The sequence below is a fragment of the Neodiprion virginianus genome, chromosome 6 (genome assembly GCF_021901495.1).
Source record: "Neodiprion virginianus isolate iyNeoVirg1 chromosome 6, iyNeoVirg1.1, whole genome shotgun sequence".
In the NCBI taxonomy this organism is placed as follows: domain Eukaryota; kingdom Metazoa; phylum Arthropoda; class Insecta; order Hymenoptera; family Diprionidae; genus Neodiprion; species Neodiprion virginianus.
Window position 1 is genome coordinate 26,457,977 of NC_060882.1, and position 25,117 is coordinate 26,483,093.

Sequence of the window (25,117 nt, forward strand, 5' to 3'; positions counted from 1 at the left end):
GCTCTGCACCCTGCAGTCGCGACACTCGATTTTCAAACCAGCCCCAACGAGCAGAGCCGAGAGTCCGTTTCCCCGAACCACCTTAGCCGAGGATTAGATCCGACCCTCCGGAGCGATGAGAGTTGCAGGAAATTTAAGAAACTCAATCACTTATCGCAATTAAAACTTATATGCCCCTGGTAAAAGGTCGATTATTTCACGGTTTAACGCTGTTAGAGCTTCAATTTTGGCTTGTTTCTTTTTTCTTCGGTCCTCGTATAATTTCATTACTCAGAACCGCTGTGAACCGGTTAATTGTAAGTTTTAATAGCAATTTACATCGATTCTGATTGCCTGGAGTCTGACGATGGTATAATACGTACAAAGAAATTTTTGGCAACTTCGTCACGTTTTTCCAGACACAATACTATCACTTACTTTTATTACATTTTTTCCTCGATTCGATGTCCTCGAATTTTTCATACGTTGTTTTTCTTTTCCTCGTTTTTTCACTTCTCAAAGTCTTCTGCGTACATACGTATATATATATATATATATATATATATATATATATTAGGATTATACAAACTTCTTCATGTGAGTATAATTTTTTTTGTGACCATGCCTGTAAACTTTTCTTACATATCCGGCCTCCTTCGACTTTTTCTCTTTTCCTCGCGAAAACTTTCGAATTTCATATTTATTCGTCGCTACGGGGTTGCGAAAAAAAAAAAGAAAAAAAAATTCGATAACCAGTCAGGCATTTCTCTCGCAAACTTCGGTATTACAATGAGAAAGAATACATCTGTTTCAAAATAATTTTTACTGCTAATCAATTACTTAGTGAGATGTAATTGTGGCCGAGCTGCCTCTCGGAATTAGTCTAATTGTAAGCAAAATTGTGCGCGTCGTATTATCTCTACGGATATGAATGTTCACGATGGCTCATCGTAAAAGAAATTTTAATTACACTAAGAAATTTTAATTTCTTACAAATGTAAACATCGCTGTGGTAACCGTACAACACGTACAATTATCACTACGCATCATAATTAGTGGAACACGTGAATAATGCTTGCATTTAGATTCGCAGAAATTGAAAAGTTTGATCCGTGGGCTTGGCTGCAAGCTCGTATAATTTCTGAATTCGTAAAAGCTCGATCAAACCTGTTGCATTGCACGAATAGGAGCGAGATGCAGAATTCGCGGGCTTGTAATTCGTGTGTGATGTATAGATATAATATACAGAAATAGTGGACCTCGTTTAACCGGCACTGGTTGACCACGTGGTCGATCGATCGGTATACGCGTATCGTTATTAATGATAAACGCGCGGCGTGATACTGGCGATAAAATTGTATTTTATCTAATTTGTGCGATTGATAAATACAACGATTCAAGATTTATATTACGTACACTCGTTTATTAATTCATGCCTCCGAGAATTTGATCGAGAGGCAACGCGTGACCAACATGGATCGAATTGCACGCGTGTTTCTCTGCCTCGTGATTATAACGACATTCAAAGCGAGTGCCAGAGAGGATCCAAGACTCTGCATCAAGGATGGCTGCCTAATCGGATTGACGGAAATTTCGCGTCTCGGTAGAGAGTATTACTCCTTTCTCGGTATCCCTTTCGCCAAACCACCGGTTGACAATCTCAGATTCAAGGTTTGTGTTTTTTCACTTACGAGTTTCGGTTTCAGTCATGCTTTCAAACATTCGCAAACTGCCGCGCGTTATTGCTCGGAATTAGACTTTTATGTACAATTGTCAATCAGATTTTCTCTAATTATACGCCGAAAAGCAGGATTGAACTGTCCTGTTTTAAAAATAGCTTTTCGTAATTAATGGTTTAATTATTTTACATGCGAATGTCGCACGCCACATAAGTTATCCATTATTACTGAAAGCTTACAACACGTGTAATTAGAAGAAAAAAATTAATTTTGCAAAGCGACTATCGATCCGAAACACAGAATTGTTTTTATTCCCACAACTGTGAATAATGTCAAATGATATTTGGAGCTCTGATTTCATGGCCCTGTTATAAAATCTTGTGAATTGTGAATCTGTTTGATAACGCAGTCAATCTGGCAGAGATAAGCTGAGGCCAAAGTATCGTCAAACGATCTGAGATCTCGAGTGATGGGATCGATCGTGTTGACACATGTAAGACGCTTCGATTGATAAGTGCGACCGTAATGAATATTATGTTGCTCAAACTCATTCGAGCGGCGGATTTAAGCCCGTTTCGTGAGACCATTTTGACCCTTTCGGAGAAAGGGGTCAGGAGTTTTAGAAAATGTTTGTACCCTTGAAGTTTATCCTTGACCAACAAACGCGCAAATATTTGAAGAGAAACAGAAGCATATGATGAAATAAATTCGAATTACCATATAAATACGTAAAAAAATTTCCCGTCGTTTCGCAGCCACCGGAAAAACCGGAGCCTTGGGATACTCTGGAGGCCAAACGGGATGGAAAAATTTGTCCACAGTCAATAATCTATAGGAGACCAAACGATCCGGAATCCAGCGAGGACTGCTTGTATTTGAACGTCTATTCGCCCAAGGTGGGTCTGTTTACTGATTAATATGCACGTGGAATTCTGAAGTCCATTGATATTCCCATGTCCTGAAAATGAAGACTAATCATTTCGATAAAAAAATTTACCAACCGCAGATTCCTGCCGGAGAATCAAAGACAGGCGAAGCCCTTCCAGTAATGGTCATCTTTCACTCGGGAGGATTTCAGTACTGGTCTGGTACCAGGGATCACTTTCCTGGAAATTATCTACTGGACCATGACGTCGTCGTCGTTTCTGCCAATTATCGTCTCAACGTCTTTGGTGAGCCCGTTAAAGAACATGTACCCGTCTTGACGTTTCAAGGAGCTCGATTTCACCATCAAAGAATTGATAACTTCGGCGATTTGAGCCTAGCTTTAAGTCGTTCGGCACGTACCGCAATACGGATTCGCGCAGGTTCCACGTTCAAACAAGCGGTGATACCATAGATTCTCTTTATTTACATTCGGCGTAGCTTTGATCTCAGATTGAAATTTGCGAAACAACAGTCTCGGAAAATTCCGATGCCGTGTTTAATTAATCCGGTTTCGCGCAGGACCAGTTTTAATGAAAGGGTTCGTCTTTGTCATAAAATCGCGTGCGCAACGCCCCGATGTAGTTTTTCAAAAATAAAGAAACGGCGTCGAAATTGCGTTTTTTTTTTTTTTCTCATTTGTACAGAGAAATCTTGTCTGCGACATATCCCACGTTTAAGGTTATACAAATACGAATTTTGACCCCCACAGGTTTCCTCAGTACAGAGGACGAAGTCTCGCCGGGAAATTACGGGCTCAAGGATCAACGACGGGTCCTGGAATGGATCCAGGAAAACATCGCAGCCTTCGGAGGCGATCCGATGACTGTTACAATCCAGGGTCAAGACGCGGGGGCAGCTTCGGTGCATTTTCACATGATGAGCTCTTCGTCGAGGGGTGAGCAGCTTCGAATTAACGTTAATTCGTTTTACGCGCCAGTTGCGCTTCAAGATGTCGCGAAAGTTGTTAGGGGTGAGAACTGAGAGAAGGGCGCGGAAAGCGATCCTTCAGGCAAAATTAGCGCCTCGCGTTGTTGGCCTCGTAAACTTTCAACGAAATTCTTGTTATTAATTCGCCTCTGTAAAGTGACTGTAGGCGTGCCAAGCGAATTAGTCGCTCCACGGTGTAAAGCCATGATTGATCGCTGAAGCGCGTTTGGAGTAGCTTATTTTATTTTTCCTCGGCAATAAGACCATGGGAGGGTGGATGAAACGAAATTGAGGAACACTGGTAGGCGTGGAGAACTGTGTTAAACAATTTTTTCGGTCAATTTGGAATAGATTGAACGTTCAGAGGAAGATTGACATCAAGTGGTATCAGATTGATGTCAGACATGACGCAGCTGTTTGATGTCAAATTACGTAGCTCGTAGAAGTCCACGTACTCCATTACTCCCGCAAAGCGAATCCAACGTCTTCACCGAATCTCTGATTTCACCGATTCCAGGCCTCTTTCACCGCGCCATTGCTCAATCTGGAAGTGCCATGGCTCCTTGGGCATTATCGCTACCGGGCGAAGCTCGTGAGCATGCAAATTACCTCGGCAAGCACATGAAATGTTCCAGAGAGAATTCCTCGGTGCTTGTCAACTGTCTGCGGCTTCAATCAGTGGAGGATTTGATCGCGGCGGATCCGATATTCTTTGTAAGTTGAAGCATCTCTGCAGTTTTTGTCTTCTGATCCGAAAGATTCATTCCCTGATTACCAACAAAATCCCTCCTGACGCTGAGCCGCTCTTTCCTCCTGTTCCATTTCCTCTCTTGACGTGCGGCTGAGTATGGTCGATGCTTTTTCTTATCTTCGTTTCCAATTCACTTTCAGGTGTGGCACATCGACCCTCTGATACCCTGGAAGCCGGCGGTGGAACCGGAACACGAAGGCGCCTTCCTGACCCAAAGACCCAAGCAGCTGTTGGAGAGTGGAGATTTTATTGACGTTCCTTTTCTCACCGGTGTCACTTCTCACGAAGGCCTCTTCAGAGCTGCGGGTAGACATCAGCTAAGCGACAACAAGTGGAAGAGATGTTTTTACGCAGAATATTCGTTTCAGGGATCATAAACTACGACCCTACTTTGGTGAACTGGAACGCCCTTCCCATCAGGTCCTACACGTCAGCGTTGAATCTTTATCACCTTCCGATCGAGGAGCTGAAAGACGCCATCACGAGACTGAGAGACTTCTACTTCAAGTCCGACAATGTGAAGATCGAGCATGAAGAACAGTTCGTAAACGTGAGTTTGATACGGTTTCATATTCTGTTTATTACACTGAGTCAAAAGAATATTTGAGGACCTTAAACAAATTTTAAAATCATTTTTGTAGGGCGTTCAATTCCATGCAAAAATACGTTCTGGTCTTATCAGTAAATTGATCCGTTGATGAGTTATAAAATTGCGAGGTTTGAAAAAAAAATTCCCATGTTATTTAAATGTGAAATAAAAAATCGCGATGAGGCACCTTCAATTATCAATAAGATCTGAAATTTTACGACAGCATTTTTTTTCCTCGTTTCGAACAATATTTTCGTTTTGAATTCTGAAAAAATATATTCGATTTTTTTATACTGTCTGTGTTTGTACTTGAAAGGTCGAAGCAATTAGAGGGAAAGGTAAACAAGTATTATATCACAAGTATACTTGTATTATTAATTCCGAAGACTAGTGACTCTCGCAATCAGTTTTATACTAATCGAAAGATTCATTCGTTTCCGCAGATGTTCTCCGATCGATACTTCTATCACCCAATGGCCAAGGCTCTCGAATTACAGCGACGACACCAGGAAAGTCCAATTTTTGCCTATCGCTTCGGTACCGAGAATCCGGGCGTCACTTTCGCGAGATATTTTTCCTTCTTGTCGGAGGATGACACCGAGTACAAAGGATTGTGTCACGGGGACGAGATGATCTACCTTTACCCTCTGGAGAAAACGTTCTTCAAGGAATTCGCCCACACCGATGAGGGGAGTGCGATGATCGACAGAACTTTAGAGCTGTGGATAAACTTCGCCATTCACGGGTATTCTCACAGATTTTCCAACCCTCGTTACGGCGGTTATATTCCTTTTCTTTCACCGTATTAATCAATATTCAAACAATACGAATTAAGCCTGTACGCAAAATTGAAGCGCAACGTCTTAAATCTGGAAGCATTCCGTGAAACTTGCCACTAGACGCCGTCGGATAGGCAACCGAGGTTACAATTTGTATTTAGAAATCAGCCGTGATTGCCTATTTTCTGGCGTTGAACGGTGAATCTCACAGAAAACTTCCGGTTGATGGAGATTAGAGAGGTCGCCGCGTGTCGGCGAGAAGTTTTGATCCGAAGATGATCTAAAGATCAAAGCCACGCCTGAGTTTTGGAGTATCAGCACCGCGGGCTGTACCAACTCGGTTGATTAACTTTGTAATTACCGTCGTCGAGGCCATAACGCGAATAATGCGATCCGCATCACGCCGGCTAATTCCGTTGTTATACTTGCACACAGTAATCCAACTCCGGAAGGTTACGACGTAGCTTGGAATCCCGTCAAGTCCGAGGACATCGAATACCTATCGATCAACGGACCGAAAGATCTAAAAATGGATCACAAGTTTTACAACGAGCGACTCGCACTCTGGGAGGAACTTAATCTTGAACGCGAAATACCCGAGGATGCAGATTTCCTTCTTCACGACGAGCTGTGAATTTTTTTCCTGCCGCACACCGAGTTCTTATACAGAGATTGCATCGTTTAATTAATTCATCACGCAGATACGGTCGCCGAGTTGGCGATAATTTTGCGTGTGTCAGAATCAGAGCGAAAGTCAATTATGCGACTGTACGAATTTCCTCCTTCTGTATTTCATCACAAAAAATTAAGCACGTTATCAAAGATAACGTTAATCGATACGTTGATCCTCTTCGCCTGCAGGTGTTGAATGTGTACTTAGAAAAATTTAAATAACATTCCTCCGTGTTTTCTTCAGTGTATCTTATAGCAATCTTCATTTTCTATCACGTAGAATCGAATTCTGTTGGTGAAAATATTTTTTTACATTTTACATGTATTTCTAAAATATAAAATGCGGAAGGGAATTTAATTCTGATCAATAAAGTTGTGGTCGTATTATTCAAAGGTGTAACTGTTATCGGGTTTCACGATGCAGGACTCAATTTATCGCTTGGTTTACTGCCACTGCGGAGGGGTTTCTTTTAACTCGCCGGGTTCATTGTTGCATTTGGAAATTTGATACAATTGTTGGATAGCACGGATCGATGATGGTTTAATTTTTCAGAACGAGGGGAAAAGTAAACTGTCGTGAGATATTGATGTAGTTTTTCTATACAATTATTGAATACAATACTCTCTGGTGATTTATGTAATATACGCAAAGTTTTATAAAGTGAGCTTCTGTTTGGAGATTAGGTGGTTTTTTAAAATCCTTGACTTTCCACAGATCATTTAATGTTATCAGTTGATTAGGTTATTCTTCACCGATCCGATTGGTCAAGGAATAATAGACTGAATATTCAATTGCTATAACAGTAACTATAATACATATATTTTTTTCATCATTATTGTCTGTTGGAATACGAGTATATTCTATTTACAATTCTCTATCTAGAAGAAACGCCAAGAAAGTAAATGACAAAATCGAATAAATAATCATTATACAGCTAGTTTACTTTGGATGCGATGAATTTGTACTGGTAAATAATCCAAACACTGCATGTGTGCGAAGATGATTAGCACGGATTCATCCTTTGGGGGTTTAAGATTCAAAATTCCGGTCTATTACCATAACATATATATGTATAAGCGATTTAGATAACGAATAATTGTCCGCACCTTGAATGGGCCTACAATTTACGTTTTAAAACAAAATCTTTCCCGAAACAACGCGGGGAGTATTTGGAATATCGATAATATGAAGAGAAGCTGCGTCGCGAAGTTGATCGTAGAAGCACCTGAAATTCACAAGTCAAGAAAATCCGAGATATCACCAAATCGATCAATCATAACTTACTCAAAACGAGGAAGATCGCATTTCAAATAGAATTACCGTTTTCACTGTATCGGACACAGTCGAGGGAATCCTCGGTGGTCATGTAATTGTTTGCACAGGTACAGATTCCTGCGAAAAAGATAAGATAACGTAATTAGAGCACAACGTCCGTCGTTCCCCTTAAGACGAGAAACCAAGGAAACTTATTGCTTAATTACCATCGACGCAATCGACGCTGGTTACCTCCGACGAATTCGAATCCTTATGAGTCCGCGTAACGCACTGTTGATGACTAGTGCAAGACCCGCTCAGCTCTGAAACAGTACGTACCGAGAAAAGCATGAGACTTGATAATTTCGACGCGAAATACGGAAGTGTGCTTCAAAAGTTTTCCAACGATTCGCAAAAAACGCGCGAGCGTCCAAGTCTTGTATTAATCAAATTTATAGATATTGTGAACGAAATGAGGGCGTGGCTAATTGTAAACAATATGGCGGCGAGAACCGGCCCACCATAAAATTGCTTTATTGTTAGATCAATCACGCGAATAAGAAAGCACAGAAAACTCAGCGCAAGCTGTGAAACTTTAGTTATTTCTCAAGGAATCGATAGATCTAAAAAAATACGATTAAAGAAGTCTTTTAAAATTAAATACGGCGCACTCGGAGTAACGCATTATTCTGACACCAGATGTCGCAGCAGCATAATTTCATCCCCAATTCTGAAACTCGCGATGTAGATCGACTCACCGACGCTCTTCATGCAGACGGGTCCTCGCTGATGGTAGTTCGTTTCGCACGCGCAACTGCCCTCTCTGCATTCCGAGTGGCTCACGTACTCCTGGCACTGAGAGTCTTCGTCGCAAGGTTCACCGACGGTATTCGCAACCTTCAAACACCGCTTTTGATCCCCCGATATTACGTGGTCAACCCGACACCGACAGACGTCGTAACACTTGGAGTTCATCGTCACGCATTCCTCGTCGACGGTGCATTCATCCCCCAAAACTGAGACGAAAGTATACACATTAGGGTGTTCCTTGAGAAGATCATTTTTCAATTTCGTCCGGTTCGCCCTCCGGATGGGCTTCGAATAATTGATAAATAATTCCCTCATTTTTTCACATTCTTATCGCAACTCTAATCCGTGCCCCCAATAAGGTGGATTCCGTTCAACCCTTTCAGAGGCACGTCAAATCTACCGAAAGGATTTAGATGAAATCTGCGACAGGTGAGTTTTCGAGGTCGCTGATTACGAATCTGAACTCAAAATTTGAAAATTCAAAATGGTAGATTCAAATTCAGCGTCATACTCACTCGAACTCCTTATGCACCGGGTTCCGTTCTCGTTCGGATGATGTTGGAACGGACAAGTGCAGATCCCGGTCACACAGTAGCTCGGCGAACCCTCTATATGACAGTTATCCGTCACTTGGCAGATCTGACCGATACCTGGAATGTTCGATCTTGTGATCACATACACGAACGAGAAATTTTCAAGAGCTTCGACACTCGACCGAAAGGCGCAAGGATAATAAATCGTCGTCAGATCGTGAACCATAACGCAGTGGATCCCGTTTAAAACGGCGACCGTTTTCCTCCTCCGTAACGGTCGATTCAATCGACTTGGAATTCTTTATACTTATGAGTATAATACGGTTAGCTGTTATACCTTACATCTGCGCTGGTTCCTCTAAGCCAGCTTTTGCCACGACCACGCGGTCTTCCTAATACTTATACGTTGCAGGTATTATACCTGCCTTTCAACGCTTTACCTGTTTCACCAATACACTCACAGGCCGCGGTGTCTCTCTTATACCCGCACCAGGAAATGCAGGAGAGTCAAATCACCGACATCTCGAATCATCAGTCACGGTCTGTGGAGCCTTGAAGAGGCCTCCGTGAGAGCACCGTTTTCAATATACCTTGTTCCTATTCTGTCTCAATCACTCGGATTCATCAGCTAAGCCCAAGTCAAGTTTCCAACGTCTGCACTCACGTTTCGTCTCGAAACATCGTCCCCCCTGGAAGTGGGAAGCCTCGGAACAGCCACAAACTCCGTCCCGGCACTCCGCCTGAGCGGCGAACGTCACCTGGCACTGCATGTCTATGATACAGGGGTCCCCGAGCTTGGTGGCGACTGAGGAATAAAAAAAAATAAAAAACAAACCTCATTCGGTAATTCCGAATGCATTGTACCAATGCGCGTGAATCCGTGCCAACAGACTAGTTTCACAAATTTATAGCAGCGGTAACCGGATCGGATCGGACCTTTAACCGTGCCACGGGGTTCTCCGACACCGCGCAGCTTATTGTTGGATGAGGATATAAATAAAAGTCGATTCGTGTATTGCAAGATGGTGCAGGCTGCTCGCCGAGGCAGGCTTGGCCATCTACAATGTTTTTCATTCTTTGTTTACGCAGTTGGTGTATCATGCTCAAAAAAGGGAAGCATATTTCACAACGTCACACCCGGTATATCCTCACAAACACAATGCTCCTCGCACCGCATGCTTGTATATCGGTGAGGCAAATTCGTCGTGCACGAGTCCTCGACCGGAACGAAACCAGCAAGATACTTCCACTTATGTTATCTCGCCGCACGTTCAACGAGTCCAAAATACAATGGATCAGCGATATCCTAATTAGGTTCAGCCCGTATCCGCCTCGGCGCGAGTTGATAACGCGGTGTGACGATAATCTCGAGCTAATTGATGGACCGGGTAAAAGTGAAGAGCGAAAGAAATCGAACCGAGTGATCACGCGTTGTAAAAATAATCCACAGCTGAGATATCACTGGGTCAGATAAGTTTGTAAATTTTCACGTATACCGATATTATACTCACTCGCCAGACACTGTGCGTGAGTTCTGTTCCTGTCGACGAAGTAGCCCTCCTTGCATTGGCAGGTCTCCTGTGACAGGCAGTAAGCGTTTTCCACGCAGTCACTGTCATAATGACAGGCAGCCAGAGTCTCTGGAATCATGGGAAAAGAGATGAAATCAACCGTCAACAATCTGACGCACGAATTTCGAGCACACGACTTATATTCCAATCCGCATCTGCCCGCGTAACAGGATTGTTCAAATACTCGGCGCGTTTTGCGCATAACGAAACCAATCGATTCGCGCCGCTCGTTTCGCAACGACAAATTTTTATCAACAATACCGATGCTCGTCGCGACGGTACGTCGATAAATAACCGCGAAAATTCGTTTCCTCGGAAACCGTCAAAGCAGTCGGACGGAGAAACGGAGTTAATTGTTCCAATTTTCGTTACCAAGGTCCGCAACAGCGATCCCGCCCGTTAACGCGGGAAAATTTGAATAACTGCGTCGCGGCGCCGCGGTGAGAATTGGCGCGCGGTTACGTAACACGCTCCGTCAAACACGAAATCGGCCGTATAATTACGCCCGTTTGTTAATCGTCTGTACACAGACGGGGAATAACTACCGCTATTTACACTGGTTAATTACAAGTTACGTGAAGATTACGACGATGATGTACCCACTCGGTTTTTGCTCTCCCAAATTCCTCTCCGTCAGCGAGGCAGGCTGCATCGATACGCAGACAACGGCGTTAAACGAGCGTGCGAAAATCACGTTTATTATTGTTACTATTATTATCGATTCGGTACTCCGAGGTCTCGTCATTAGGCACTATTCGGCACTACTCGCGTTTCTTCGTCTCGTTATATTTTCTCCTTACGTACAATGTGATGTTTCGTTTTCGCGGTGGCGGAAATCGTTCCCGAATCACAGCAACGAGATACACGATCTCTGGCCAAGTGCGCCGAATTTCGTTGTGAGCCAGACGCGGGCCAGACGCGGACGTTCGAAACTGCGGGGCCCGAAGCGGTTCAGTTTCACTTCGGGTCAGACGACGCGAGCGGCTAGCGTGGGCCTAATCCGAGGCGGTAAGAAACTCGGGGCCCTACAAATCCGGTCGAGTAAGTTATAGGAGGACCCGATTTTGGGACCGCTTAGGCGTTTCCCATGCTCGCGAGCGGCGCAGTATCATCGTTGAGGTCACGCCGTGACTGGTGTACCGGGGCTTTCTATTCACGCGGTGTATACTCCGACCCGAGGATACCAACGACGAACGTTTTTCACACGCCTTCGGGCCAACTCGAAAATCGTACTGCGAACTCACGTCTGTCGAGAATATGCGCGTGGTGCCGAGTCGCGCCGACGACTGAACCAAGCCGTACTAATACCAGTTGAAAAACTACGAGGACTGCCGGCGACCAGACGGGGGTTCCGGTCAGCCGACCGGGACGATGCATTTCCGGGCTCTTCTTCGCCTCCCCGCTTCGCAACCCCTCGAAAAAGGTTTCCCCGATTTTCTGCGAGAACGTTTTTCACTTATTTACGGGGGGGAAACAGGCTTAGGACGACGTTTTTTCAGTGGTTTTCATGATTTTTTTTTTTTTTTTGACAACAAAGGAATGTATGTAATTTATTGAAACTTTGAGGTAACATTTTACACACTGAGAGAAATTTTTAGTTCTAGGTACAAAATGAGAATTAAGCTTGTAGCTGTTACCGGAAAGTCTAGTATATGTTACTATTCTTTCTCATTACGATCACTGTTGCTATATTTTCTTGTAAGTGTTGCGAAAATTTGATGCTTGTGCAACAATAAATTGACGTTAAAGCCTTGTTTAACTAAAAAATTAGAGTAAACCGAACAAACCGATTTTGCGTTGCAATTACCAAAAAAGGATCGACGATAGCGCAAAATGGTTACCTGTTTCACTGAATTTTTCTAGTTACTGTAACAAATGAAATTTTTCTCAATGTACATATATTCAAATAAGTATCATCATTTTTGTCTAAGTATTTCCTCGAAAAATATGTAACATATCATTAGCTGTTTGTGTACATTCTGGAGGCCACAGTTTTTATCTGGAATAAATAGATTTTAAAATTTACTTTAAAGACATGTGTTGCTTCTATGTGAACCTGAAACTTCTCACCAAAAAAATGAAAAAATTGCATTTTTTCGAGGTATTTAAACAAAAGAGCGTAATTCTTTAGCATTATTTTGAAACTTTTTTTACAATGAAGAGATACTTCAAACAATGATGTTACTCCGAATTTAGGTTCATATAAAAAAAAGACGTGTCCTCAAAGTGAATTTGAAACCCTATTGATTTCAGATGGAAACTGTGGCTTCCAGAATCTACACAGTCCGATGGTGACCTCCGATGAGTGACAACTGATATCTTCCACATTTCCCGAGGAAATGCTTTTAAAAAAATTACCATATTCATTTCAATACACGTATAAAATATTACCTCAAAGTTTCATTAAATCATGCACATTCCTTTCTTGGCAAAAAAAATTGATGAAAATCACTTTGAAAAAACCGTAGTCCTGAACCTATTTCCCCCCTAAATCATGGGATCTTTTTCACTCCCATAATCTGCATCTCGTTCGATTTCACTGCACTACAAAATGTAATTATTGGTAGGTATGCGTGCGTATGCACCGTGTACTTTTCGCGGCTATACGCTAATCGGACTATAAAAGCCACGAATCTGGTTAGCGTCGAGACGTGAGTGACGCCATGCTTCCAGGGTACGTTCGTGATACCTCAATTATGTGCACCTTATCTACTTACGCTTTTTATCTTATCGCTTCCCGTCACCGGGCTATTCTAGTCTCCGTGGTACCGTGTGATCGTCACTCGATTTTTACCTGCTGGATTGTCCATGTATCATAGCTGCGTGACGTCGACGCAGTTGCACCGATGGAAATTATTGTGCAATCATGGGAGTGCAGGGAGCGCCTTCTCGAGATTTCGATACATCGAACGCCGAATTCCCTCTCACGATCAGTCTATCCACTTTAAATCAGACCGACGTGAGCTCAAGACACTTGAACCTATAACGAGAGTATCCGATGTAATTTGCTTTCACGTTTAAGTTTCGCCGACGAAGAGCCGCGCGGTTGGTCTTCTTTCTGAAATGTTGTACCGAACAGGCACAAAAAGCTTAAATTATGTCGAGGCTAATGAATATAATGTTAAATTCAAGGAAAGACGCTAATAAGCGTTGTTATATCATTGGCAGCTCGCCTCATTTATTATACAGACGAGTCTTAAGGTCAGGAAAATATTACCGAATAGCGTAGGCATTGAAAACACTGTTCCAAAGGAACAAGAGTCTACTTTTTATCTCACGAACGAATCTCGCGGTGAATGTCTTGCCCAAATTACGAGTATGGTACCTAAAATTTCCGCGTCGCTTTTTGTATACGGATTTTTAACAAGCCGTTGGTCCGAACTTTGATCCGGTTACGAGTTGAACCAAACCACTTGCGACAATTAAAACTATTTAATTTTCTCTCTCTACTTCAGAGAACTCACCTCGTATAATCGTGATATTTAGTCTTACGTTTACGTTTTTCTTAAACGGAATCAACTCGCTTCTACGGTGAGATGAAAATCCGATTATGTAATCACGATGAGTAATTTGGGCCTCAAAGAAGGCATTTTGGCTCTCAATCACTATAGGAGTTAATCGAGTACCGGCCCTTGTGCTCGACTCTGGATCTCGGCGTCTGGCCATGAACGCTATATTTACTGTAACTACTAGCTTGTTATGCCGTGGAACTCAAGGCTCAAACAGTACGCTCTGTTTGGCTCGTGCCTGTATGTGGGTAATACATACCCACGTATTTTTTACCTCACATATGCGTTACTGGACGTGTACGATAGGCGATAATTAGAAACGCATTGCGCGTTTTATGCTTACATCGCACAGTCAGGATCAGGTATCACACTGAGAGAAATTTTTATTTCCGGTTACCGCTCAGTCCTCATCTATTTTCATTTTTTACCGCAACCGAAAAATATAGCTCTAGGTACAAAATGAAAATTAATTTTGTACCTGTTTAACTAAAAAATTAGAGTAAACCTCAGGAGCGAAATTTACCTGTGCAGCACCTGCCTTAATTTTCTGTCGCGCGAACAATGGATTCGTATCAGTATTCAGAGATTAGACAAATCTGAATTATCTGTAATTTTTCATCACCGAAGATATATAAGCGATGGTATCAACGAATGCGAAAATATTTGAGCATGAAACAGCGACTCGAGTTACATCGTCGTGATTTTCGGCTAGTTTATATGCGTGTTTCGCTGGTTTGGAGTGATTTGGTCAACGTAGCTTTTTCTGGCAAGAGAGCGAACTAATTCAGTCGGAATTAAAACCACGGCACGATATCCACGATGGCGTTGGGAAAAAGCTCGCAGACTCTGATAGTCTTCTGCATAATATTCGCGGCGAAAACCAGCGACGCTAATTTGTGGGACGAGTGCTGGTCCAACTGGATGTGCAACAGCTGGCAGCTGGAATGCGTGAATTTTCAGTGCGCTTGTATAAGTCCCTACGTGCCTTCGATGGACAATGCAAAATGCGTAGTCGGTGAGTAGAGATAAACCGAGCTTGCGGAATCTAACTCCGAAAAGTGAAAATCCAAGTATCTTTACTCGCCGACTCTGTGTACTTCCATAAATTTTCGCAGGAATTGACGGAGTCTGCGAAAGATATCAAGACGAGTGTTACGATCCTAACGCCCATTGTAACCAGACGAATAGCTGGATCGGTACCGGAAGTTGGTGCGCGTGCAAGGAAGGCTTCACTCAGGATCCGGAAACTCGGTTGTGCGCGAAAAGTAAGTGCGACGTCTTAGTTCAAAGAAGCTCAAACTCGCGGCTGATCGGAACACGATTATCCGACTTTCTTTTTCACCTTGCCTCTTGCTCCCAGACATTGGCGAAGAATGCGAGGCTGACGGTACTTCCTGCATCGAAGGAAGCTGCGTCGACGGAACCTGCCAATGTCCAGCGGGTCTTTCGCCGAGCCAATTTGGTGACAGTTGTGGAGTCGGTGAGCATCTCTTCGACGTTTATTGAATCCTGCTGCAGCTTTGAAGGATATTCAAAAAATTGCTTCCTTATCTTTGCTCGTGAAACAACGAAAGCTGTCGGCGGTACTTGCACCGATGATCATCCGACCTGTGCCGATCCTTACGCGGAATGCCAAGGCTCTGGTAGTCTCTGCGAGTGCAAAGAAGGACATCAGGCGGTGGTGAGGGAAGAGGATGGAATGACCGTATGCAGAACAGGCGAGTGCGGAATTTTACTTCGATTTTCATGGACCTGTAACGATTCCGGATCGATTTACCCAAGGATCGATCTTTTGGGTCCAGAAAATAGTTCCATTGTATCGATGCTTTGCCATTCGAATTTTTCTGGAATCAATTCCAAGTCCGTAAGAATCGTATTCGATTCTCAAAATCTTCAATTATAGAAAAAGAGTTTGTTGGCATTTTGTATTTTTTTTTCAGCGCTGGGCGGCGCCTGCCAAAACGCGGCTGAATGCGCGGCTTTTAACACGTCCTGCGAGCTTTTGCGACAAGGGATTTCAGCTTGCACTTGCATCGTGAGCTACGTGCCTTCCGAAGATCGGTCCGCTTGTTTACCAGGTGAATATATCTATTCGCGGTGAAAAATAAAAATAAAAAGAAGAAAGTTCGCCGAAGCTTTTCGGTTTTGAGGCTGATAAAACGCCTGATTTCAGTCGTAAATCACTGGGCGAGTGCGTGTCAGGAAGATTTGCAATGTACAGCGATGTTTGGAAGATACAGCACCTGCTCCAACAACATCTGCGACTGTCAAATCGGATACATTTATTCCGCTGCAGATTTTGGATGCGTTGCCATACGTAACTATATCATTTTTCGCTTTTGCTGATTTATCGTTAGCTATAATTAGGACGATACAGCATTGATTTAAGACGCTCATTTTTAGACGGAGTTGCGCCCAGATCTAATTCGGAATCGGTTAAACTACTCGCGACGACTCTGCTGCCTTACTTACCGACAGAAGCGAAGACAGCTGTGCACGAAATTCTGGATGAATTGTGAAAAATATTATACAGATTTTGTTGAGTAAATCGTTCCGAATGCTGGGGTGAAGTTTGATTTTTTTTACATCGACTCGTTCAAGTATACCCTGAATTATCCCGTACATTACTTAAGCCAATTTTTTTCGACAAGAATGTGCGAGGGAGATAAAAAATTTGTTAAAAACATCCTGCCGACTTAAACCCGTAATATATTACTCATTAAATACCGCTGAAATTCAAATGGCGATAAAAATTAATCTTCGTCAACGTTTGCGTAACACTTTTCATCCTTCGTCATTTACAAACAAGGACGGATTCGCATTCCCATTTCATACCAGCAATAACTTGGGTAAGAATATATTTTTAATCCACGTTTCACTGTACACAAAGAGAAATAAACTTTTACGTAATATTATAGCGACAAGTTTCAGAACGAGTGTTGTACGATTTCAAACACTTGCAATATCGTATCGGCGTGGATCGTTTTTGCAATCTATTATTCCTCTTCTTGTTTGCGTTGAGTAAATACTTGTCTGCTTTTTTCTCGTTTTGTTACACAATTTTTATTAAAAAATCAAACGAAAACAAAGAAAACTACATCTATACGCGTATACACGCAATAATATTTACCTGCGAATGGAGAACTGACAACGAATATCACGAATCACTGAAATTCACACGGAAATTGTACACTAATAAAATATAAAGCCTACGTATTATATATATATATATACTTTACTCAGTGATTGTTATAGATGAAATTTAAGTAATGAATCGAAATTTTACCCGGTGTAAATAGGGAATGTAAGATTCAAATTTCACGTTCAAACTACATTATAATAATATCACGTTGAATGTACAAATCACGATAAAGTTACTCGAGCATACATAGAGTAACGACGATATGAATTCATATGAAGTGTGATATACAAATATTCGTAATTCGATGTGTTAATATTGGCAGGGTAACAAGGTATGAAACTACGTACATGAACCGTCGTATCAATTTAAGTATACTTTTTGATTGGAGAAATTGTGTTCGTAAATTTTACATTGACATAGGTGTATGTGACGGAATTTGAATCGAGAACTTGAAACTCTTATTCGCTTTTTGCTGTATGAAGTATGTGGGTGGATGTTTAACTAAGATGATATTTGTTACATTTTAAATACAACAGTCCGAATGAACATGACAGATGTGTATATCTGAAAGTGTTTCGATGCAGAAAAAATAAAGCAACGATATCTTCAGCGTTGAAGAAATATTCAATGACAGCTTTGTTTGAGTTTGCTTATATTATTTCGCTCGCTTGCTTCTTCAAAACGTTTAAAAAAAAAAAAATTCCGTCTCCTCGTCTAAATATTATTCATTTCCAGCACCTCGCGTCGCAAGTTTTCTTACACAATTTTCACATTTTTTTTTTTTTTTTTTTTTTTTAAAGGAAAAAACACGAATAACAATAATTCCAACGGCAAGAAACTTTGGCAAATTCAATGGAATACGGTAAAAAATCGTGAGAATTTAAAAAACAAAAAAAAAAACGGGATTAAGTTTAATTGAAAATTTCGGCGATCAGGCTTTCTCGCCGTAGATAAATCTGACTCCACGCCAATTAATCTCGCGGTACTTCGATACAACTTTCACAGCTCTTTTCCGCATATCGCTCTCGAGAATAATTGTCTTTATACGTTTTATAAAAGTGTAAACATCGATTAGTACACCCTGTATGAAATATTATAATCATTCTACAGCTACACAACCCGTGTGTATAACATATGATTAACGCTGCGATCGCATGTAGCCTAGATGATAATTAAACGCGATTTGTAGTATCTGTAATGAATTTTTCACAATATTGCAGCGAGAAGACCAAAGTACATGAAGGACGTTGCGAAGATTCCGAGGCTGATCACTGTAACAGAGAAAAAGTACAATATACTTGAATATTTCATAAGGATATAGAATCATCCGCGTGGATTTAGATAACATTGCGAAAAGGGAAGAAGAGTCGACTTTTCGAATCAATAATCGTACGAATACTCGATATCGCTTCTAAACGAAATCGATTCTTTTGCGTTCTTTCAGCTAACTCTCTCCAAGCAAATATCAATCCTGCTTACATCGATTAGCCGCTGATTTTCGTTCGTCGACACACATGCCCTTGTCGTTATCATAGTGCAAGCCCTGAACACAGGCGCAGACCTTGTCTATGCACTTAAGATCAAGTTTGCCATCATCGTGATGGGTCTGGGAGCAATCGTGATCGGTCTCGCAGGCATCGTTGACCTCTGAAATCGACAAATCGATCATCCGATATTTATTCATGCAATTGGAAAAAAATCTATGATCTATGTATATTCGATCGTGACGAAAGGTTCTTTTTTCTGCCAACCAATCGGCTCGGCGTACTTTTGGTCATTTGGCACTCGTTCGTCGCCGACGAGTGATGGTGGTGCTCAGGACACTGGCAACGTCCGTTCAAACAGACGCCCCCAAGGTGATCACACTGGATGGATTCCACGCATTGATCCTCGATCTTCGATGCCTTGGAAAGGCATTCGGTACCATTCGGATGAATAACCTTGTCCGACGGGCAGCTGCAGATGTTCTGATGATCGCACACGGCCTGAGCTACGTTAAGACACTCCTCTGTGGCTGTGCAAGATGCGCCGATATCTGTGAAAGGACACAAAATCATTAAGTATTTGAAACAACGACAGGAGAAACATCATCAGGATGGTGATCGTTGGACTTGAGAGTGACTTCGACGTCCGGGTATTTCAGATGACCGATCAGACCAAAGAAAGGAATTGATCGTTACGACGATTAGTGAGTAATGTGATTCGCTCGGTTCTTTAGTGCAGCATAATTTTTCGGTGAGAGATTTGCCTGAATGATCGTTGCGAAACCTTGCGATATTCCGACGTGGTATTCATGCGTCACGTTTCGCGGTACGATAAAGAAAAAGAATAAGAATAACGCGTCCGTGTAGTTGGAATAACCGCATAATTTGGAAAGGCGATATTTTTCTGGCCATTGTCTGAAGTGACAGGTTTTCAATAACAATTTATGGACATGTGCCCGTGTAACTGGATCCGTTTATATGTATATTATACACATCGTTGCACGATCCATTCCTTTTTTAATTTTCTTATCTTCCTTTTCTTTCTCCCCGCAACTCAGGATACAGTTCAATACAGAATACATTAAAGTCTTTGGCTCACGGCGTTACTCACCTTTATTCATCCAGCATGCTTTGGATTCGAAGTGGTAGTTTTCACGGCATTTGCAAACTCCTTCGAGGCACGTTGTGTTTGAAGTCAGAGCCCGGCACTGTACGGACTCCACGCATCCAGATTCGCCGTAACCCATTCCTGGATGAAGAACAATTTCAACGATAAGTTTAACGAACGCTTGAGGAATGCGTCGCTGTAACGAAGAGCTAAGATTTAATCGCCATCTTCGGTCTATAATGCGGCTAATTCAATTCCTCTGATACGACACACACACACGCCTATACCGACAGGCTGCTGTAAAGTAAACAATAAAAATGTGGCGTTTATACGATCTAAAGACCGTTTGCGCAACCTGTGAGTTACGTAACGCGTCTTACATGTAACACCAGCCGAGAAGAGGTTGTCGTACAATTCTTAAAGCCAAAAAATTCATTATAAATCTTTGAAGTATGCAATAACAATCAGGAATCGACAGGCGATGCTGTTTCAAATACCTGCACAGTCCGTGTTCTCCCCTTTATATTTTCGTTTCTTATCCAATTTCGCAGACGTGTAGTGCAAACGTGCTCGCATAAAAGTGAACGTTCACACAGAGTTTCGTTACCAATAGAAACACGGTATGAGACGGGGGGAAAAAAATTTTGGCTGACAACGCAAACACCAGCCAGAATCGCAGTGCTTTCCAAATGACTCACCGGCTAGACATTTGTCGTTATTTTCCGAAGCGAAAAATCCCGACTTGCAAGCACACTGCTTATTCGTCGTGTTGCAAAGGGCGTTAATGTCCGACACGCTGCATTCCTTGTCCAAATTACACACGTGGCCTATCAATCCGGCTGAAATTTGAAAGAAATTTTAATTAATCGCACGGCTGAGACCAGCGGTGATTTCAAGGGGGTCAAAGTAACGGGGATGAAAATCATTTCGACGATCGATCGTCTCCTTCCGCAGTCAATATCCTGCGTCGACAAGGTCTTCCTTGTTCCATCACGTACCCTGACCATTTCTCTGACCGGCTTCCGTGCTGCCGTTTATCATTCCAGCGGTACAATTAACCTGCACCCCGTTAGTCGTTAAACACTTGCAATGACCGTCGTCGCATCTAGCTGTGCTAGGCGGTTCGATCATATTTTTACAGCCATTGTTGTCCTTGCAGGGAATGTCGACGAAGTCTGCAACAATCAATCAACCTCGTCTTGTACACGCTATTATCTGATAGTTCAAACGTTCGACGACACGGACAGGCGACAAAACGGAACACAGAGGCGTAACAGGTGTGCACGTATAGGCATGGAGAAGGACGCAACAAACGATCAAGACACAGGCAGAGCTGCTGAAAAAGCGGAAGAGTTAGTTTGCTGCTGGCGCTTCTTTGCGTATATTAGTCATCGGCACAAGTCGGACGCATAAAAACCTATGAGTGTAATAGATTCGTTGGAAATAACGGAGTTGCAATTATTTCAGCCGGTACACCGCGTTTCCTTATTTTAGCAAATTACCATTTCTAATCGCTACGCTGTTAAAAATAATTACTGCTAATTTACGACGAATTTACCGTACAAAATAATTGTCAAGTTACGAAACGAGCTTGCAAATTTAGAAATTCGGCGTAGCGACGTAAAGTACTATTAATTTTACTAAAGCTTATAAGAAAAATGCAAAAAAGTAATTTGTATTTATTTAATTACCCGATGGTAAATTTATTGTATTTGAACAAAACTTTCAACACGGTGTAGGAAGTTCCGTCACGGAAATTTTCGACGGTGTAGGTAGTATAAATTCTTACAACCCAAACGCTGTGTTTGTATAATAAATGCAAAGAGAGAGAGAGAGAGAGAGAGAGAGACCGAATTGGCGAATGCTGACAGTCGATCGGTGAGATATCGGATAAAACTTGGTTATTCGGAGAATTCGAAAATGGCAAGCAAATATATACCGTATAGTAAAACAGCTCTTGGGCATTTAGAATCGCCTGCAAACGAGTTTCCGGTCAGCTTTTATTCGAGTTCGTAAAAAGCCGGGCGAATATCTCGACGGTCAAGGGTTTCGTAGTATGAATTAAACCTGTGAATGAAACACGAGCTACGCTTACGGAATGCTTCGAAGAGGCAAGGAAAGTGAGAAAGAGTGAACAAAGAGGGGCAAAGTGCTCGGTGTTCGAGCAGCCAACAAAGAGATTAAACTTCTCCCGAACTCTAGATATATCGCGTAATGATTTCCGATTTTCTCGAAAGCTCACAAGGCGGTTGTTTGTTCCCCGATTCGTCGAACTCGTTTCAAGTGCATCGCGTATTCCGATCTGACTTGACTGACGATCAGCTGCATTTTCGTTGATATTTATTCCATATCGGAACGACTGGGATTGATACCGATTTTGTACACCGTGTATACGGGTCGATTCCGTAGCCGATCGTCGTGTTTCCCTTTTGCATTGCCGTTCATTTATACACTGTGGAATCTGAAACGGGTATGAGTAACAAGCTGTTTGAGCTTCCGCGAACCGATCAACGATCCGACTTTGGCTGATGACGTGAAGTGAGCCGGTAGTCGGTTTCCTGGTTGTGTTTTACGCAGTTTCGGCACCGGCAAGTATCCTTGCACAATTCGATTTGCAATCCATTCACGCACCTCGCTCTCGAGACTCGCGAAATAGCAAATTCTGCGATCGTAAGAATTATTATGGAAATTTTCGCATCAAAGTAACTGCGAGTTGTAAAGCGATTTTTTGTATCGCGAAAATGCGACCTGCTGTTTGGATTATGACGATGACGATACATGTTGAAATAACAAAAGTGAATTACGCGTGTCGTAGGATCTTGGTCATACGAATTTCATGTTTATATTCCAGGATTTCCCACAGCCGCAATGACTCACAATCAGTGTCGAAGATGATACAAGTTGCAATGATTCACTGCTTGCCGAACGGAAAGTTAGAAATATGCCCGCGTTTTCATTTCCGTTTCGAAACGAGCGATGCGAGAATTTCTGAATGAATCGGTAATAGTAAAATGATCGAAACAGCGAGCAGCTTGTACGATTTATCCAAGTTATTACAATCATCCGTATACATTTGTTGTAGAAATTTTACCACCTCTGGCATTAACGAATTTTTTACATCTACTCGAAACAATTTCTGGAGCTCGTTTCGAATTTATACACTATATGTATACAATGCGAACGTCAATTCTCAATAAATTCCAGCGACGCGAAATGGCGAATCCTCGTAACGCGCGAGGAAAGATAAGATTCTCGAATATTATAAAACACCAGCCCGGCTCGGCATCCAATGTCATTCTTGAGTGTGTACACGTATATCTGATAAAAGAGCCTTTGAGGCACGAGTCAGTGTTTGTGTATTCTCCGACAGGCTTACATTTACCGCGGTACCAACAATAGCGGACGAATTTCAAAAGTCGATGGATTTCCAATTGATCTCGGAGTTACGTAACGATACGGCACATAATATAATATATTCGCATTACACGGGCGAGAACGCCGTCTGCGAGATGAATAAATTTTTTATTTCGATAAAGGAACGCGCCGTGGAACAAAACTGCGCGCGTTTCCATCTGTGTAACCACATGTGGGTACGTAAATGTGTTATAACAATATAAACGATCCCGTATGCATGCGTGCGTACACGTATTGGTGGTATATCTACGTATAACCGCGACAAAGTGGAAACAATGGAGAAAGGAAGAAGGACTTGAACGCTTCGTTGAATTCGCGTGCGCGAATAGCGCGATGTTGAATATTTTTCATCACCAAGTGCGAAAAACCTTCGCGATCCGACGTTTAGCTGGGAATATTTATTTTCTAATCGTACGCAATCGCGGCCAATCTAAATCAGATTTCTATACGCGATTGGCGCAGATCGGTCATAGATTGGAAAATCGGTCATTACAGTTGTCTGCAATAATTTTCGCTTTCTAAATTTCGTCAGAGAACAGAATCGAGTTTTCGCAGGTAGATATTAGACGTAGTTTATAATTATACCACATCACGAACGGCATTGAATGCTCCGTGCGTCTATTACCTTTGTTTTATCTATAGTTTATTGCACGGTAAGACATGTCGGCACACAATCGTTATCGTTTTTCAACGTGCATCGCGATCTTATCGTATATATATAACTTCGGAACCTACGCGTTGTGCAAAATCGTTTCAAACACGTAGCAACGTTACTCGTCGTTCTTATTCGCACTCTTATTGCTCCCCCCCTGGGTCGAATGTAGATAGCGAGAAAACCGGATGTGCGGACCCTGCAACGAAGTTGTAAGAAAAAAAAAAAAAAAGACTCCTTCGAGGATCGGAGTAAGCGAATTATTGCAAAAACCACGGGGTGTTTCTTTTTCTCCCCGTCATACTTTCAGCGCAGATTATACGTACGAATTTCGCGATGCTCGAATGTGGGTAATGCAATATCACGTACAACGGTCGGGTAATTACTTCCTCCGAGTCTAAGCCTGCGATGTAATTCCGCTATGGGTAATTGGCTCAGCTATGGTGCTGGGTACAGAAATCGTTCGGTATGGCTGTACAGTCATAACACAAATACCGCCGTGCCCCGATCGCTGCTCGGTTTCGTATAAATAAACAGAGAACAGGTCTCTCGCTGTGCTGTAATACTCTCTTTGTACGATTTGCTACTTCCATAAGAAGTGTATTTTTCTACGTAGACGGTACATTACACGCAACGTATCGATACAAGTAAATGTGTACCGAATGCCCTCGCATACCGTCACGGATCGACGTTACCGTTTTTCGAACGTTCAAGTACCTTTATCGACAACACAGCTCGGATAAAGTTGTAAGAAGGTCTGCGAATCCCGAGACAAATATGTAATTACTTTCATAATAAATAAGTAAACGAATCAGCGCAATTATACGAATAGGTGTGAGAAATTCCAGCCGCAACACGTGGCCTAGTTTGCATTAAAAGTACACGTACAAGCACATTGCATTTTTTTTTTCATCATTTTTCTCTCGCGTTATACAGATGCAACAAGCGCAAACCACAAGAAACAAATAGCCTTATACGTATGTACGCAGCAACGATCAAACAAGCAGAAATTGTTGTCAAAGAATAATCGCAAAGGATTCGAGAGCTTTGGTTTTGATGCGAAAATAGCGTATAAATAATTGCATTAATTTACCTAGCGAAATTGAGAGGTCGAGGAGGAGGACGAACGCGGCGGTCCAGACGAGGTACTTCATCCTTAATGCAGAGGGTCGTTTTTCTCACCGGTGGTAAAACCTTCCCTCACGTCAGACGGTCAAATTTCCACCCCGTATTGCGATCGGTTTCCTTTAATGCGATCGGCTGTTGGTGACAGCAATGATCGAATCCTATTGCGAACGACCACGCGGGACCAAAGACGGTAACGCAAGAACCGACG

General features: G+C 42.3%; 4 protein-coding genes across 9 annotated transcripts; 2 read left to right on the forward strand and 2 right to left on the reverse strand.

The window, feature by feature from the left end:
* Window positions 1-1,387: 1,387 nt before the first annotated feature.
* LOC124308211 (juvenile hormone esterase-like) lies at window positions 1,388-7,432 on the forward strand. The gene is made up of 9 exons (XM_046770700.1): window positions 1,388-1,650; window positions 2,414-2,554; window positions 2,665-2,830; window positions 3,295-3,480; window positions 4,030-4,226; window positions 4,404-4,569; window positions 4,632-4,813; window positions 5,296-5,597; window positions 6,067-7,432. The coding sequence occupies exons 1-9, from the start codon at window positions 1,453-1,455 to the stop codon at window positions 6,263-6,265; spliced, it is 1,737 nt and encodes a 578-aa protein (XP_046626656.1). The 5' UTR covers window positions 1,388-1,452; the 3' UTR covers window positions 6,266-7,432.
* Window positions 7,102-13,297, reverse strand: LOC124308212 (tenascin-like). 5 transcript variants are annotated; one of them, XM_046770702.1, is made up of 9 exons: window positions 12,925-13,134; window positions 11,717-11,909; window positions 10,413-10,541; window positions 9,566-9,706; window positions 8,884-9,018; window positions 8,317-8,574; window positions 7,786-7,881; window positions 7,625-7,696; window positions 7,102-7,529 (listed from the first exon to the last, which is right to left on the reverse strand). In XM_046770702.1, exons 2-9 carry the CDS (start codon window positions 11,847-11,849, stop codon window positions 7,429-7,431), a joined length of 1,065 nt encoding a protein of 354 aa, XP_046626658.1. In that variant the 5' UTR covers window positions 11,850-11,909; window positions 12,925-13,134; the 3' UTR covers window positions 7,102-7,428. The 5 variants fall into 5 exon arrangements, with proteins under 5 accessions (XP_046626658.1, XP_046626659.1, XP_046626660.1 ...); XM_046770703.1 differs by having other exon boundaries at window positions 12,864-13,134; XM_046770704.1 differs by lacking the exons at window positions 11,717-11,909; window positions 12,925-13,134 and adding an exon at window positions 13,267-13,297.
* A 145-nt stretch (window positions 13,298-13,442) lies between these two features.
* On the forward strand, window positions 13,443-16,551 carry LOC124308215 (teneurin-2-like). Its single transcript, XM_046770709.1, has 7 exons — window positions 13,443-14,996; window positions 15,097-15,246; window positions 15,342-15,461; window positions 15,556-15,699; window positions 15,922-16,059; window positions 16,155-16,298; window positions 16,385-16,551. The coding sequence occupies exons 1-7, from the start codon at window positions 14,801-14,803 to the stop codon at window positions 16,498-16,500; spliced, it is 1,008 nt and encodes a 335-aa protein (XP_046626665.1). The 5' UTR covers window positions 13,443-14,800; the 3' UTR covers window positions 16,501-16,551.
* A 467-nt stretch (window positions 16,552-17,018) lies between these two features.
* Window positions 17,019-25,107, reverse strand: LOC124308214 (prion-like-(Q/N-rich) domain-bearing protein 25). Of its 2 annotated transcripts, XM_046770706.1 has the most exons (7): window positions 24,875-25,106; window positions 20,714-20,890; window positions 20,414-20,554; window positions 19,719-19,856; window positions 18,892-19,158; window positions 18,603-18,770; window positions 17,019-18,394 (listed from the first exon to the last, which is right to left on the reverse strand). In XM_046770706.1, the coding sequence occupies exons 1-7, from the start codon at window positions 24,933-24,935 to the stop codon at window positions 18,330-18,332; spliced, it is 1,017 nt and encodes a 338-aa protein (XP_046626662.1). In that variant the 5' UTR covers window positions 24,936-25,106; the 3' UTR covers window positions 17,019-18,329. The 2 variants fall into 2 exon arrangements, with proteins under 2 accessions (XP_046626662.1, XP_046626664.1); XM_046770708.1 differs by lacking the exon at window positions 20,714-20,890 and having other exon boundaries at window positions 24,875-25,107.
* Window positions 25,108-25,117: the final 10 nt, after the last annotated feature.